This window comes from Peromyscus maniculatus, chromosome 7, assembly GCF_049852395.1.
Source record: "Peromyscus maniculatus bairdii isolate BWxNUB_F1_BW_parent chromosome 7, HU_Pman_BW_mat_3.1, whole genome shotgun sequence".
NCBI classification, from domain to species: domain Eukaryota; kingdom Metazoa; phylum Chordata; class Mammalia; order Rodentia; family Cricetidae; genus Peromyscus; species Peromyscus maniculatus.
Window position 1 is genome coordinate 6,771,701 of NC_134858.1, and position 17,492 is coordinate 6,789,192.

The 17,492-nt window shown below is 37.9% G+C and overlaps 1 protein-coding gene across 1 annotated transcript in view; it reads right to left on the reverse strand.

Annotated features, from left to right (window-relative positions):
- Positions 1–17,492, reverse strand: part of Cntn5 (contactin 5) — a 1,160,177-nt gene that overhangs the window by 60,220 nt on the left and 1,082,465 nt on the right. The window contains exons 17-18 of the mRNA XM_042280381.2: positions 9,243–9,401; positions 4,043–4,192 (exon numbers count right to left, since the gene is read on the reverse strand). Coding sequence (XP_042136315.1) covers positions 4,043–4,192; positions 9,243–9,401 — 309 coding nt within the window. The remainder of the gene's footprint in view (positions 1–4,042; positions 4,193–9,242; positions 9,402–17,492) is intronic.

The window sequence follows — 17,492 nt, forward strand, 5'->3', positions numbered from 1 at the left end:
CTGGGAAGCGGAAGGCTGAGGCAGAGAGACACTGCAGCCGCCGCCATGACCAGCAGCATGTGAAGATGCCGGTAAGCCACCAGCCACGTGGCAAGGTATAGATTTATGGAAATGGATTAATTTAAGCTATAAGCACAGTTAGCAAGAAGCCTGCCACGGCCATACAGTTTGTAAGCTATATAAGTCTCTGTGTTTACTTGGTTGGGTCTGAGCGGCTGTGGGACTGGCGGGTGACAAAGATTTGTCCTGACTGTGGGCAAGGCGGAAAACTCTAGCTACAAATGGCGCCCAACGTGTTGGCAAGAGTTTCTACCTAAAACCTGAGAAAAGATTCTAAAATGGAGCTAAAAACAGCTTCCTAATTGTCTCTCTCAAAGGAGCGGCAGCCTGCCGGTTTGAGCTACCGGCGGGTTCCTAGCGTGCGAGCTTGATCTGCAGTATGGTGGGAATGAGGCCTCTGCAAGTGGCACATTAAGCTGCATGGTGGATTTAACCTTTGCTAGTACAAAACAAAAAGAGGTTTCTGGGCTACACACTGCTTGGATAAAAGCATAGACCCAGGATGGCTCCCAGAGCTGGCGGAAAAGGTACCATCGCCATGTTGGGAAGCTGAAGTGGGCAGAGCCAGCAGCCGCAGCGCCGTTTCAGGCTTAAAAGGCTGCAGTTTAAGCAATAGGCTCAAGGTAATATAAAAAATAAGCCATGTAAAGATGGCTACCACACAGAGAATCTGGATTATGTTCTCTTTGATATTTGTAACTGAAGAAAAACATTTGATTGCAAAAGCTGTTGAGTTATGCCAAAATGTGTATTTTAAAGGTACCTTGACTTCAAAATTTGGCTATAAGGATATGTTGCTTTGGAAAAGAGGCTCTGGTTTTGTTTCCACAGAAAGCCAGAGGCTATGGATTTGTTCCAGATTAAGATACATCAGGTTTGACCAGCCAAGACCACCTGAAAGATCTCTGATGACACCATGACCCAGATGATTCAACATCCAGAATCGTTTCAAGGCAACTGGCTCAGACAATACGGTCTCACGGACTACTCCATGATCCTAAAATTTTCTTTGTGTCCCCATAAGATACAGCGCCCCCCTCCAGCAGGAAGTAGTAAGAGAAGCTACGCCCAAATTCCCAAATATACCAAGCTGACTTTGGAGATGTGTAAAAGTTAAAACCTTCCTTTTAAAAAAAAGAAAGGGGAAGTGCTGTGGGACGGTCTGTATGTCAAATTGCTCTGATTGGTCAATAAATAAAACACTGGTTGGCCAGTGGCCAGGCAGGAAGTAGGTGGGACAAGGAGAGAGGAGAATTCTGGGAAGCGGAAGGCTGAGGCAGAGAGACACTGCAGCCGCCGCCATGACCAGCAGCATGTGAAGATGCCGGTAAGCCACCAGCCACGTGGCAAGGTATAGATTTATGGAAATGGATTAATTTAAGCTATAAGCACAGTTAGCAAGAAGCCTGCCACGGCCATACAGTTTGTAAGCTATATAAGTCTCTGTGTTTACTTGGTTGGGTCTGAGCGGCTGTGGGACTGGCGGGTGACAAAGATTTGTCCTGACTGTGGGCAAGGCGGAAAACTCTAGCTACATCCTAATGTTGAGACATTTTTTTTTCCTCTAAAGTAACTGTCCTTTTTCAAAGTTTCATTGGTCCATTAGAACAATTTCATCTTGGAATATAAAGTAGGTACTTAACGAAGGCAGAGTGTGTCACTGGGGACTGCTAGCTCAGGAGATTGGTGTCACTTTTAATCTGTGCTGCCTGAGGAAACAGCTACAAAACTCCACACTTGGTTCTATGCCATTAGGAGCTCAAGCTGAGTTTGACATTCAAGTAGAAGCAGTATAGAGTGGGCAACGCTCACCTTTCCCCAACTCACTGTAAGAGGCAAGCAAGCTCTTCATGTACTTTTCATATCACCTCTTTCCTCTTCTGTAAGACTTTAATGGAATAAAGTATGTCATGTATACAGATAGTCAGGATAAATGTAGACATAGCAACTCATGATTGAGGCAGCTATAAAGCTAGATGAAATCTTTGAAATGCATCATCTGAACATGGTTTGGCTTAAAATGCAATGGTGGTTTGCTAAAAAAAATTTTAATAGCAGAAGTAGATTCATACTTAAAAAGTTCAGAAGGATTACTCCTCCTGAATGGGTTGTTTATGTTTAAAACATGTATTTTTAGACAGCCTTCAAATTACACAATAATCTTTGTCTTTGATGAAACACAATTAGCAGTATGTAAAATAAGGCAGTGTTTTTAGAAAATACATGCATGTGTTACTATCTGCCATCATTTCAGTATCTGCATAGTGAGCACATAAAATGAAGAATGACTAGCCTGTTATGGTTTTAGTTAATGAACACCTGGACACAATGAAAACATGGCTGATTTTTATGGATGTATGATTAGCCAACCAAGCAATTAATGTTCAATTTGAAATTCACCAAATTTAAAAGAAGCAGAAAAGGAAAAAAATCGAAGGAGCAAATTACAAAGCAAAAAAGTTAAGTTTTCTGTAGGTAACTTTCCCAGCATATTTAAAGTATTTTCATTTTCTAAATTGCTTTACTTCTATGGAAAAGATGCTGAGCACCTATGGTATGACCATGTCCTCTCTCCTTCCCTCCTTCCTTCCTTTCCTTTTTTTCTTTTAAAATGCTCCTTGTGAAATACGGCATATCCAGCTGTGGTGGGGCATGCCTGTAACTGCAGCACCTGAGAGGCTGAGGCAGCAGATTCATGGATTTTAGGGCAGGACGTACTGTCTGCAAGTTCCAGGCCAGTCTGAGCTACCTAGAAAGACCTTGTGTCAAAGAAACACAAAACACAAACACAGAATGACAACACAATATGTTGAATGCTAGCATCTGATATCATTTCACATTTCAAATACAGAACTGTGAAGGAAACAGACATCTTCATTTCAGTGTTCTTCTTTTTGAGACTCCTACCCAATGACTGAGGATAAAATATTAAAATCTGCTTATCTTCCCTCACATCTGAAGCCTGCTTGGCCCCTATTTCTCTATCACTTTCCTATTGCCACTATCAAATATTTGATGTTTGTTTTCCTTTAAGAGTATCACTGGGTTTTTCTTAATATATGGCTTACTCATGTATTCTGTTAGACATATATGTGATAATTTGATATGTGTATACAATGTGAAAAGATCACATGAGGAGAAATATAATTACCATTTCTTTAAACAGCATTTCTGAAATTGTCTACGTCTTTATAAAGTTAACATAGAGTTTTATAGGGAAATAATAGATAGATCTTAGAACCTGATAATCTTGTTCTTAAACAATAAGAACAAGAGTTTAAGGTAACTCTTGGCTACATAGGAAATTCAAGGCTAGTTTGGGTTATATGAGAACCTGTCCCACTCTCCAGAACAATAACAACAAAAAGTTAGATCTTATTAAGAATTTGCACAAAAAGATCTATCTTCCAGACTTAGTCTTTACTGCTTCTTGTTTTGGTTCCTTCTGGGTGATAGCAAGATATCTTGATTTGATTTTGAATAAAAGCAATTAGTTTCTTTCATATGGTCATTTGGGTGTTTTCTCAATTAGACAGACTTATTCTGGAAGACTGGGAAGAACTCTGTTTTTCTAAGCTATGTAGCAGATGGGTAGCTCATGCACACAGACTTCCATTCTGTCTGCCTGTCTGCATCTCCACAGTGTAATTTATCCAGGTGAGGTGGTGAAGGACAGCAGGGAGGAGCCTCAGGAAGTAGATTGGGGAATAAGAAGGTGAGTTGATCTATTCTGAATTTAATGGGTTTTCTTAGAAGAATAAATTAATTGCCTCCACTTCATAAGAACTTAAGTTCAAGGATGGGAGAAAACTAAGATTACATAAACCTTTGTTTCTGGAAGCAGTAACAAAAACAGGAAACAAACTCAGGATACTAAGAAAATGTGTCAGGCAAGTCAGTCATGGAGCAATCATTACTAATTCAACTTGCTTTCGAAGTGATGAGAGGTGTATAAAGAGGAGTTTCATGCCATGGATCTTACCTGCCTCATTTGTGCGGATCATTCGAGATGGAATGCTTGGATCCCCTGTCCCTATTAGATTGGTGGCCACCACTCGGAATTCATATTCTACCCAGGGATTTAGGTCCACAGCCATCGCTGACTCCATGTCTCCTGTGATGACTTCTGGGACTACAGAGAAGAAGCATATTTCATACCATTAAGAGGCTAGAGAAATGCTACAAATGTGTGTTGGCCAATGATGTCACCATTACTAATCCCTACTTTCTCATTCTATGTGATCATAATACATGACCATGATCCTGCTTCCTCATAGTACATAATTACGTGCCTCCAGAATAACTGCTATGGTAACATGAACTTTCAAGAAGTAAGCACTGTATATGTTTATGAATATGATGTATAATGCATATATATATGTATATGTAATGTAGGTTATTGAAATTCTTGTCTGGCTATCAAAGAACTTACCATTATCTATACTAAAAATTATTTCCCATCCTCAGCCCTAGAGAAGAGGCTAAGTCACACCAGAAATAGTTTTCCTTCAGTTTCTAGAGCAATTTGAAAAGGCTTCTTCCATTCTCACAAACATATTTTGCTTCCTGTCCACAGCAACAAATTAAGACTATATCTTTTAACTAGAAATGACAGCATGTGAGGAATGGCTGAAAGCTCTGATCTCTTCTTGGAGTAATTTTTATACTATGCTTTGATTCTATCAAAACATGAAACTTCTGAGAAATTTTCTGTACAAAACCATGTCCCATTCTCTTTTGACCACTTGTCAGACCATACCAGCTCCACTGAAACTGCAATTGTCAAGGCTGGCACTGACCTCAATATGCTTAAAACCAATGACAAGTGTCAATCCTCATGGACACATGAGTAACACAAGTGCACTCAATTGCCCTCCTTTCCTTGATACCCTTTCTGTTCTCCAGGAGCTAACTGTATTTGACTTTATTTTTACTTCAGAGATCACTCCTTCTGTGCCTCTTTTGCGCACATCTGTGCCATGCATTTTTACAACTGGAGCTATTTGATAGTTGGGTTTTGATATTCTTCTTCAGTTTATATTTATTTTCTTTTGTGTGCTCCAAGGTGTGTGTGTGTGTGTGTGTGTGTGTGTGTGTGTGTGTGTGTGTGTGTATGTGATGTGCAGGGGGTGCATGAAGGTGTGCCTGTGCACGTACCATATACATGTAGCAACAAGAGCAAAATATCAGGTGATGACTTACTGCTTTGAGATGAGGTGTTTAAATGAATTGGAATCTCACCATTTTTTGGGGGGACATCGAGCAATCAGCTTCTACCTCTCTCCATCCCTCAGTGCTGGGGTTTCAAGGCATGTGAGGCCATGCTCAGCTTTTTATATGGGAGCTGAGCATTTGAACTCAGATCCCCGAGTTTACACAAAAAGTGCTCTTATCCACTGTGCCATCGAATCAGCTTTACGTTCCACTATTTTAAGCATAATTTATAAATCAATAAATTTCAAATTTATAACAAAATTAATTAGGTAACTCTAAATTTATTGCTTTTTATAAGGGGTATATAATACTTTCAAAAACATTAGTTGGAGGTGTTAATATTCATAAGCAAATAAAATAAATTACAAACAAAGCTGTCTTCATTAAGATAGGATTTTGATTTTCAATATTGAAAAGATTAGGGATAATGGTTGTTTTTTTTTACCAGTTAAGAATATTTAATAGCTTTGCTGGCACCTTTTTATAAAAATATTGTTGCTGGAGCCATGGGCATAAGTTGATTTCAAGGAAAAATCATGCTTCACAGAGAAAATAATAGCAATGATTAAAGACAGTCAAGAAGTGCATGCTGAACAGGAGGAGAATCCCATTGGATTGCATTTTGTAGCAAAAGTATCACAACCAAGAATTTAATAAAATACTTGACAAGCTGGTCAAATTGAAAAAATTAATCAACCAATCACCTCATGAAAATCATATCCATAGACAGACAATAGAAACCAATGATGGATGTTTAAGAAACATCCTGGAGATATATAAAGAAAGATCAGTAATGGTTATAGTTGATTTGATAATCTTAAGTAAACTCAGGAAAAAGTAAACAGGCCACCTAAGAATTTTCAGTAGCATAAAGAACAACATATTTTTAAGGGACAATAAATGTGCTTGAATGGAAACAGGATATAAAGATGATTTTTTTTGCAAAGATTGTTTCATACTTTCTTCCAATTATACACATTATTCTTATTTAACTTTGAACCTTCCCTGCAGAAAGGAGAATTTATAAATCAATTGCACGATATGAATTTGTAAGTTCTAAGATATTTTTAGTTAGAAGAACTCATACTCAAATTTTTGTTTCAACTAACAGAAAGTAAGGAATTTGTTTTCATTTTGGCACATAAAAGAATGTGAAATGATTTCCAAATAGCTTATGTTGCATTCACTTATCAAAAGTTATAAACTGGGGCTGGAAAGATGGCTCAGAGGTTAAGAGCACTGGCTGCTCTCCCAGAGGTCCTGAGTTCAATTCCCAGCACCCACATGGTGGCTCACAACCATCTGTAATGAGATCTGGTGCCCTCTTCTGGCCTGCAGGGACACATGCAAGCAGAACACTGTATACATAATAAATAAATAAATCTTTAAAAAAAAAAAAGTTATAAACTGTGCACTCATCTTTTTTCCTAAATATATATGTCAGGATTAGAAGTTATTTTGACTTGAATCATTTTAGACTATAAGAGCAATTATGAAAAAATCTGACCAGTCGAGGTGCTGCACCCATGGGGACTTTTTTCCAACGCAGGCATTAAAGTTACGGTTAGATTGGGGACAGGGCTAAAGCCACACTTGTTTGATTCACCGGGGATTGGAGGACTCCTCCATGGACTGTCCCTGGGGAAGGCTTGCCTTTTCCACTATTGCAGTGGATACCGTGTTTTGAACAAAGAAGTCAGATGGATGAAGAATCAGTTTGCTAGATACTTTACTCTAAGAAAGGTAGATAAAAAAGAATACTGATATTGCTATAATTCTGAAAATATATTTCTTTATAAATAAACCATCATTGCTGGGCGGTGGTGGCATGCACGCCTTTAATCCCAGCACTCAGGAAGCAGAGCCAGGTGGACCTCTGTGAGTTCAAGGCCAGCCTGGTCTATAGAGTGAGATCCAGGACAGGCACCAAAACTACATAGAGAAACCTTGTCTCAAAAAACCAAAACTAAACAAACAAACAAACAAATAAATAATAAAAATAATAAATAAATAAACTGTAATCATAGTTTTAAAATTGAGTACTTCCTGAAGAAAATTAAAACAGAGCTCTAATTTGAAAGTGTCTCCAGTATTCAAATTATTTTAGAAAGATAAAGACAGAGCTTCTAGTAGAGCTTTATCAGCAAACACAGCCTAACTTTTCCTCCTAAGCTCCCCAACCCCTGTAGAAACAGATGCATCAAGAAAACAGTAATAACAAAAGAATAGGCAACAATCAGAGAGCAAGGTAAATAAGGAACATGAACTCATGACTGGAGTAGGTACAAGACAAAATGGATTAGTAAATCATCAAGTGGATCAGAAAATATGCATGGACTCCTAAGCGTCTCTCCCAGAAGTAAGCTGAACAATCTGTGTGACAAACGGTGGCAGGGGGACGGGGTATGTGAGAACACACCAGATACACAATGGTTCTTTTTCACAGCAAAGTCTTCGAGCAGCCACATTGAAGATGAAGAACTGGGAAAGAGTGGATGTAAATTTTTGAATCAATCTGCTCATGTGATTTGAATTTGTGTCCTTCCTATCTCTACCAACCCAGATCATTCCTCTCATTTCTTGGGAGCAACAATTGTCCCACCAGGTTATAGTGGACCCAGGAATGAGGCCAGTGCTTTAAATACATATGTTAAATATTTGTATAAATACAGTACACTGTCACGATAACCATAGTGAGGTATAAGTTCAGTTCATCAGCAACTTAGTATCAAATAATATCTGAAATATATTCTGTAGGGAAATACATTTTCCTCTACATAATTATAATCTCAGTGAAGCTAAGCTTGAGCCAAAGTGTCATTTACCTGGATACAACAGACCACTTCAAAGCCATAGTATTCCATCTTAGTTTTATTTTTAATGAATTCATCTTGATGATTTTCACATTACTTATTTGCTGTTGTTTGAGATAGGGTTTTGATATGTAGCCCATTTGGCCTAGAGCTTCTTATGTAGCTGAGGATGGATTAAAATATACAGCAGTCCTCTTGCCTCTACTTCTCAAGTGCTGTGATCTCCCATCATGTCTAGCTTGATTTTTATAGTTTACTTTTAAACAGATTAATTAACTTTAAAATACAACAGAAACACTCATCTCCAGTCTGTATGGATCCGCTTCAGAAAATTCTCTCTTCTGGTTTGAATATGATGCTAAATAGAGTATCTAAAAACCCTTGAGGAGTGCAACTTTTTATATCCTGGCCACCACTTCCAGTCACACTGGAAAGTTAGAAGAAAGTTAGTTTTATAACACTCAATGGAAATTACTAGTGATGAAAATAATTTGTAAAATAATGAAACAAAATTGGAAAATATGTAAAAAGCAGACATTAAAATGATGCACTGTTTTTAGGTACACAGTTCATGTTAGATTTTCACTTTATAAATAAAACTGACATGGGATTATAAAGACACAGTAGGAGCTTCTGAGATTGTGGGCAGTTTTCTATCCCAATCCTCCTGTGGGGACAGGTGTTTATACAATAGAATGCCAAGAATTCCCTAGAGCTGCACCCTGAGAACAACTGTATATCAAACTGATACACTCCCAGGGAGCCTCCCTGAGAGCATTGCTCAATGTCACATCTCTGCTTTGATAACTGTTGTTGAGTCATATATAGTGTGATAATTGAGTGAAGCTGGGGAATGGCTCCAGGGGGGCTTTTTGTATAGTGCAATTTTTTACAACTTCTTTGTGAATCTGAAAGTTAGTCCATCATACTACAAACAGAAACACAATGTGGCTTCTCTTTGCAAATTATGAACAGAAGAAAGTAAGGGAGATTGCTTTTAGAAGGCACAGGGAAAGAATCCACAGTGGAGACCAATGTTGTAAAGAATAATGCGTTTCTGTAGTTGACAAATGACCTTGAGTGAGCTTTAAAGCAAGTGCACCTGGTGCCCCACAATGCTACTTTCATGTGTGACACTGTCCAAGGGCCTCTTACCTGTCTTCACCGTTTGCCAGCCCAGGGAGAAAGGGCTGCGAGCCTGCAGGCTGTAGGAGGAGATAGGGCTGTGGTTGTCTGTCGCTGGACTCCATGAGAGAGTGGCTGTGCTCTCTGTGATCTCCTCCACGATGACCACCCCAGGTGGGCCTGGGGGACCTACAGGGAAGACAGTGGTTAAAGCTAAGTATAGACCATTATAGTCAGCCACAATATATTTCCAATGTGGATCTCATCAAATGATGTGATCATTTTAATGAAATACATACTTAGTAATGAAAATCGACAGCAAAAAGTTATGGGATACAAGTTATTTTCCAGAATTTCTGTGGGAAACTTAATTATGTATTTTTTCCAGACACTTTGTGCCTGGAGGCAACTTTTAATTAGCATTATATTTTATAGAAAAAAGAAAAATAATCAGAAGCAGACACAAGGATATGAATGTCAATATGAACTGTGGCTGTTAAAATCAATCACAGCTAACAGGCAAAAGCAGTAACAGGCAGGCAATACTGCAGGAACAGACACAATACCATTTATACTAAAGAGCTATAGGTGAATGGAGCTAATGTTCCAGCTCAGAGACCTTTCAGTGTGCAAGCCATATAATGTGCTATACTGAGCAACTCAGATTCTGGCCAAAAGGATGCAGAGCATTCTGAAATATCAGTACTGTGGGGAAGGTAAGGACATCCACCAAGAGTGAAGTATACATAATACCCTGTGGAAATTTACAGTTATTAGGTTGTTTTAGAATGGGTGATGCAGGAGAGTGGTAGTGAATCACAGGAAAAGAAAGAATTCTCTATCTTTAAGGGATGGTATAGAACAGAGACAACTGCTCTATCTCCATGTAGCTTTTGTTTTCAAGAAATAACTAGGATATGATTTGAGGAGAAATGTCCCATTAGCTAATTATGCCTAAAACATCAATTTTAAGGGCTTTAAAATGTAAACCTATTTAAATTTCAGTGACTAAAGGAAACACCAGTTTTCATGTTGTCATGCTCATGTTCCATAATGTAGACTGTGCAAGTTATAGAACTGATTCTATATCGCATGAAGACTATACACCTGGAGACATTTTAAGTTACTAACCTATGAATTGATATGTATATAGAAAATTACTTTCTGGATTTGATGATCATGATATCTAAGAAATCAAGAATGGAACAGTGAGCTAGAGCATATTAAAGCCTTGACAAGAAAATAGCATTTTTAGGAGATAGAAGATGAACATTTTTTTTTTTTCACTGAGCAGGTCACCAGGAGCTGAGGATTGAAAGTTAGAGGCCATTCTATCATGATGGTGATAGAGTTGGGATTTTGAACAAAGGAGGCAGAGGAAAGCCTTGAGAAGTGGCAATTTTTCCTCTAAGTGAAGTGATAGAAAAACAGTGAAATAATGAAACACAGAATGACTTTGAAATAACAAGAGGAGAAGGCACAAGAGCTCCTTCTAGAAGGCAATCATTGTTTTCTTCATGGAAGAATCTAATTCCTCCAAAGAGAAGGCAGGAGTGTGTGAAATTGAGCTCAGGAGCGGGAGGGCATCAGGGAAGATTTCAAGTAGACATGTGATGGAAGGATTCGAGAGCGAATACAGATAACACAACGGCTCCCCCCCCCCCCAGGTTTAGTTGGATTGTGTCATGGAGAAACTGAACAAATAAGCATGCTTTAAACAGCCAGGAGCAGGCACAGGAAAGAAGTCAGAAGGACAGGTTCAAGGTAAGAACTGTGGATATGTGTTACTGCTCATCACCAGAGATGCAGACAATGTGGTGACTGTGGGGCTCAGGTCAAGTCAGGAAGGTGCTAATGACTTAGAACAAAATGCAGGAGTTGGATGGGAAACTGAACTGTTGAAGAAGTCTCAGAGTGAGGTTGTGTTGTGAAGGACAATTGGCAGAATTTGTGGCATATATTTGTGAAGGTGAGATAATTTTAAGTAAAAAATTGGTGTGCGGGGGGTAAAGTGAAGAATGTAATTATTAGTGTGGATAATCCCAGAACTGTGTAAGAGTATGTTAATGCACCCGCAATATCTATGTTGAAGTCATTAAGCTAGCTGAGGACATGGTAAGGGTAAGAAAAGAGATGCAGATGTTGAAGAATGCATCTAGAAAGATGGTAACCGTAGCAACTGGAGCATAGGGAAGCATCTGTAAGAATATATATATATATAATCATGTCAAGAATTGGATTGTTATGTAATTACCACAATGACATCAATAGGTGCCATACTCTCACTACCTTATAATACATTAAGGTGACACACTATGTTTCCTAGACATTAATTATCAGTTTACTATTTCACAGAGGTGATGCAGGAACTTTAAAGATTCAGTTGATAACTATTCAGTCCGTATGTTTGGTTTTGTTCTAGGCATTGGGAATCTGAGCATCCATTCCAATGAAAGGAAATCACTTGCCACAGTCACTGTATTAATGGATAGTCCAGCTGAGATTTAAATATGCATCTCATGGCAAAATCTGATTTTGGAAAGTAGCAAGGGACACACAGTTCTTTCTTTAACCATTAATATGGAAAATAATTTCCAATGAAGGAAGCAAAGAGAAAGTGTGTGCTAAAGGACAGTGCAGGTGAAGTATGCAGTAAAGACAGGTGCCAGGTGAACAGCTGGGGAAGTTCATGCACAGGGTGATTGGCATCATTCCTTCACTGAACAGCAGAATCTACACCTTTCCCTCTTTGAACCCGAGCTGTCCCATGGCCATTGGACTCTACCTCTAACAGTAAAAATGTCTAACACTGTTTGACTTTTGAGATGAGGTCATTAGAAGCTTTTGATATTCTTCTACCCTTCTTCAATGCTGGTTAGGGTTTAAGCTAGTGGGCAGTTACGAAGTCAAATTATACCGAGACTACCATTCTGTCAGGAATTCCAAAGCCATTTTGACAGAGGCATGAAGAGAAAGAAACATTCAGCTTGTTCCCAGCTCTTCCATGTGCCCCTGTCCAGGTGCCAGACACAGGGAGAGGGCCTTCAAAGACCTCCAGCTTCTGTAGGCATGTGTGTAAGAAAATCTTAGGAAGACTTGGCTCTGCCTCTCATCTGCTCCAGTCCTGACAGAACATGATGCATGTATCTTTAAATCAACTAAATTTGAGGACAATGATGACTAATAGGAACAGGCTTCAAAATAGTTCATTCTTGTGGGTTTGTTTATAGAGAACTCTGGGGTAGGGAGTCCTTAAATGCTTTAAAAGCAGTTGAGAAGTTTTGGTCATGTCTTTATATAAGAAATTATGGTCAAAATTTATTTCTTTATCTCTTCCATAGTAAAAACCACTCATTCTGTTGGCTATTAACATTCTACTTATTTGTCTCTTCAAGTGACATTTGTTTACAGCTGCCTACTTCAAGCTCAAGGTCATATGGGGAAATGAATATCTGTTAAAGCAAGTGATTTTCCCTTCTGAGTACTAAAATTTTAGGTTAATATTTAGCATGTTTTATGACTATAGCTAATAATTATTCAATATTTTCTAATGCTTCAACTGGAAAAATACTTTATTCTTCAAAATTTATACCATGATAGATCTTCAAGAACTTTTCTCTATTTGTGTCTACTTCCCAAAATATGTTTTGTAGCAAAATAGTCAGTAACAAAGATTTATGCAACCAGTATACTGTCTGTGTTGATCACTCACTCATAATTGCAATCCATTATAAACAACTAACTGTTCAATAATCATGCAATATTTAATTTATAAATCCTGTGATAAAGTGTTAGGCAGCCATTATACTAATATTAAAGTCTATTTAACAACACAGCCTTCATGGAGCTGAATAAAGTACATTGCAAAATTATATGCAAATACAAAGGAGTTAATAGTTATTTGTCAGATATGTAGAGGAAAATACCAGAAAGAAATGCATTGACTTGTTACTTGGAGGTGGATGGAGAAGCAGCTTGTTTAAGGTTTGTTCTTTATGCATATTTCTATTTTTAAAATGATTTATTTCTGTTTTACGCATATGAGTGTTCACCTACAGGTATGTATGTGCATTGTTGGGTGATTAGGGAAGGCATTGGATCTTTTGGAACTGGAGTTATAGATGGTTGTTTACCAATATGTGGGAGCTAAGACCTGAACCTGGTCCTCTGGAAGAGCAGCCAGTGCCCCTAAGCACTAGGCCAGCTCTCCACTTCTTTTCAGTCCTCAGTATAAGCGACTGATACTTCTAGAACTACTTTCAGGTTACTCTTTAAAGCAGTGGTTCTCAATCTGTTGGTCATGACCCCTTTGGGGGTCAAAGGACCTTTTTACAGGAGTTACCTAAGACCATCAGAAAACATAGAAATTTACATTGTGGCTCATAACAGTAGCAAAATTCAAGTTATGAAGTAGCAATGAAAGTGATTTTATGGTTGGAGGGTCACCACAACATGAGGAACTGTATTAAAGGGTTGCAGCATTAGGAAGTCTGAGAAGCACTACCCTAGAGGAAGTTACATATATGCTACCATAAGGATAACTTACTTAACAGGGAGACATCCACTGAGTGTCAGAGAATTTGGTGGGGGACACAAGATTAGTTTTCAGCACTCAGTGTGTTAAAATGAGGTGGCACAGGCAAACTTTTTGCACAAAGACATACCAGGCAGTGACCATCACTTTCAAGTACTTCAGAAATGCACCTGATAGGAGCTTTTCCATTGGCTGTAATTGTTTTTCTGAAATTTATACGCATATGAATAGCTGAATTGGTACTTGATGTCTATTAGGCCCTTAGTAAATATTTGTGAAAGAAAAGTTGAAAGACAGAAAGATGGAAGAACAATAAAAGAATGTGAGGTTAGAGGAAGCTACATTCTGAGTTTTCAGTGCTGTATAATGAAGTAAAAGAATGTTTTAAAACATGATCATTATGTTGCACAGGGAACTTAGGTAATGGTTTCTTTTTAAAAGCATATTTGCATTAATGATTTTTTAGTCAGGTTTAGAATGGCAATAAAAATGACAGAATAGCTACCAAATGGGGAAAAAGTGATTTCCTAGTAAGGCATGCTAAAAACACTGAGAATTGTAGCCTATGGAAAAATAATTTTCTAAATCCTTATAAATATGAAAGATTTCTTATGAATAGATTACTGCAATGGTACTCTAAAATAATCTGGTGGTGTGATTTCCTTTTTAAGAGAAATTAACCATAATTTTCAGCTATAATAAAGGTGAAAACAATTTACTGTTATTATATTAGTATTGACTTATCAATGCTTTATTCATAAAGAAAATATTTTTAGACAATATATGCTGGCTGCCAGCTCAATTAGCTTCCTCTTTATATTTAGAGAGTGAATTCATTAACATATTAATGTATCAACTGTTTTTGTTTTTAAACTTTGCTCCTAATGGCCCTGCTTTCTTCTGCTTCTTATTTTTAAAAATCAAGCCAGGTAGCAAACAATCTTTCTAAAAGGTTTGCAGCAATTTACAGAAAGCATCTTTGAAAATAGATTATTGAAAGAAAAATGTCTCGGTGCCAATGGATTTGTGACAGTAGGTAGTGTCTGCAAATAAGAAAGCCACCGTTTATTTTGTAGGAATCTCAGGATGTTTTATAAGGAGCTGTAAGGACAGATGCCCAGAAATCAGACTCTTCCTCCCCTGAGATGAGGTACACTACAGTTGTGTTAAAGAGGAGCACTAAAATGAATGCTTTGTTGTTAAATAGGAACACTAACGTGAACATCTCATTGGAAAAGAGACCGTTTAGAATGGCAGGCACTTTCTGTTTTATTTCCCCACGTTGAGGACTGTGTAGCAAGCAAGACGAAGAAGAAGACATGAGCTACTAACCTTAGTGTTCCCTATCAAGGTTCCTGAAAACTCTTACAGGTGAGCAGCTGAGAACATCTTCATTCCTATTGTTCACTCAAAGTCTCTTTCTTTCTTTCTTTCTTTCTTTCTTTCTTTCTTTCTTTCTTTCTTTCTTTCTTTCTTTCTTTCTTTCTTTCTTTCTTTCTTTCTTTCTTTCTTTCTTTCTTTCTGTCTCTCTCTCTTTCTTTCTTTCCTTTTTCTCTCTCCCTTCCTTCCTTCCTTCCTTCCTTCCTTCCTTCCTTCCTTCCTTCCTTCCTTCCTTCCTTCCTTCCTTCCTTCCTTCCTTCCTTCCTTCCTTTCTCAATTGCAAAACAATTGTTTCCGTATACTATGTTCTGATTGTGCATCAGGGCTAGTGGTGGCACACTCAGGCCTTCACAGATTCAACCCAGCGCTGAGGGAGAAATGCTGACCTGAGCTCCAACCCCTAATCAAGAAGCTACCTGCAGTTGGAAAATGTTCTTTTCTGGAGGAGCCATTGAGTCTACATGCAGGAAAGGATCTGTCTCCTCATAACCGCTAAAGCTTGTTGTTATTCTGCTAGTGACCTGAAACAAGGACCCACCGCTTCAGACACTAATTTAGCAGCATTACAGAGCCTGGGAAATTTTTAAAAAACTGCAGTCATTCAGTTCAATTCGATTATTTTTCTTATCAGCAAGTTATACCTGAAATGGGAAAATTTTTCCTACTGCTTCCACCCTAAACTGATGTTGACAGAGTTCTACTGCTCTCTTAGGGCTGTGTATAAGGATGAAGGCAGGGAGGAGCTTTAATCAACAGCCAGCCAGGTTAGTCAGTTGGTGACATTGGGGTTGAAATCAGATGGATTACTGACTCCCTGTGGTAGTCTTGCCTACCCTCCTGCCAGCCTTGGACAAAGCTGTGGGGCAGGCTACAGAGTTGGCTTTCTGTCCACAGCTTCACAGAGCTGACTGAAGAGCCTTCCTTAAGGGGACAGCTGACTCTATGCCAAGGAGCTCTCTAGAACTCTCTAACTGCCTAATTGCAAACTCTACCTGATTCTAAGACTACCTATTTCCAAAATATCCCATTGTAAAGCATTGTTTTATATAATAAAATAATTAGTTTTATCTTCACTTTTTGTATGTGGCAGGGCTGTCCTGATCTTTTTCCCATACAAAGAAATTTTAAGAAGGAAGACTAAAGTTTCTGGGACTCCAACTATTAAATAGATCTTGTTTTTAAATTCTTTAAAATATGAAGTGAAAATTTAATACAAATACATCATACTATTTCAAATAACTTCTATTTTTTAATATTTTCACTCATATGTATAATATGCTTCCATTATGTTATCCTCCAGACTAGAATTATGCTTTCACTTCCCCTAATTCTGTGTTCAGTTCTGTAAATATTGGGTGAAGACAGTCACATCTACTGAACACACACAACTATATGTAGAAGTGGGTATGGTCATTGCTCACAGAAAAGAAGTCCTATACATTTTCTTCAAACACAGAATAAAGAGCAGGCTCAGCTACTGCCTGTAATTAGGTTAATATGGATAAATAAACCCAAGAACTCTATAGACAACTTATTTTATCTTTATCATGTCACTTACTCATCTACAAAGAATAATCACTACAAAGGACCACTTTCTATAGACTCAACTGAAAATAAACAATAATAAAACTTTTCAATAGTGTATATATACATATATATACACATATGTCTGTATGAATGTATAGTGTATGTGTGTGTGTCCCTGCTTGGTACTATTACTGTATTTCAAATTGATCTGGAACTCACTATTGTAGCCCAGACTGGCGTGGAACTCACTGGAGTCCTCTTGCCTCAGCCTCCTCAGAGTTAGTATCACCGGTGTGAGCTATCATGTCTAGCATCATATTTAGTCAATAACATTATTGATTTTTGTAGCACACTATATATTAATACATATTAATGAATGTTAATGAGTGATTGTTGAGTTTTTCACCTTTTAAATAACAAGGAAAAGAAGTATGTATTTACTCAGAAAGCATGTCATTGATAACATGTTTATTCTTATACAGGAAAGTATGTCCTGATATGCTGTGGACATCTGGGCTGGCCAAGTTCAGCTTTCTGCAGCGCTGTGCTGAGCCTTCCTTAAGTCTTTATTAGATGTTTGTTACCACTAATGTCCGTCACAAAGAGGGGAGGATGCCTTAGATTGTTTACTATTTACTCACCTAATTAAATTGAGCCTTTCCTAATGTGTTCAGTCCCACTAGAGTAACCAACTCATTTTAGCAGGAGTAGTCAAAGATGAAAAGGAGAAATTAATAGTTACAATGAATTTTTGAAAAGTAATTTTGGTAAATCTCAGCATTTATCATATCTGTCTAGTAATAGACAATTTTATATCTTCCTTCATCTATCATTTATTT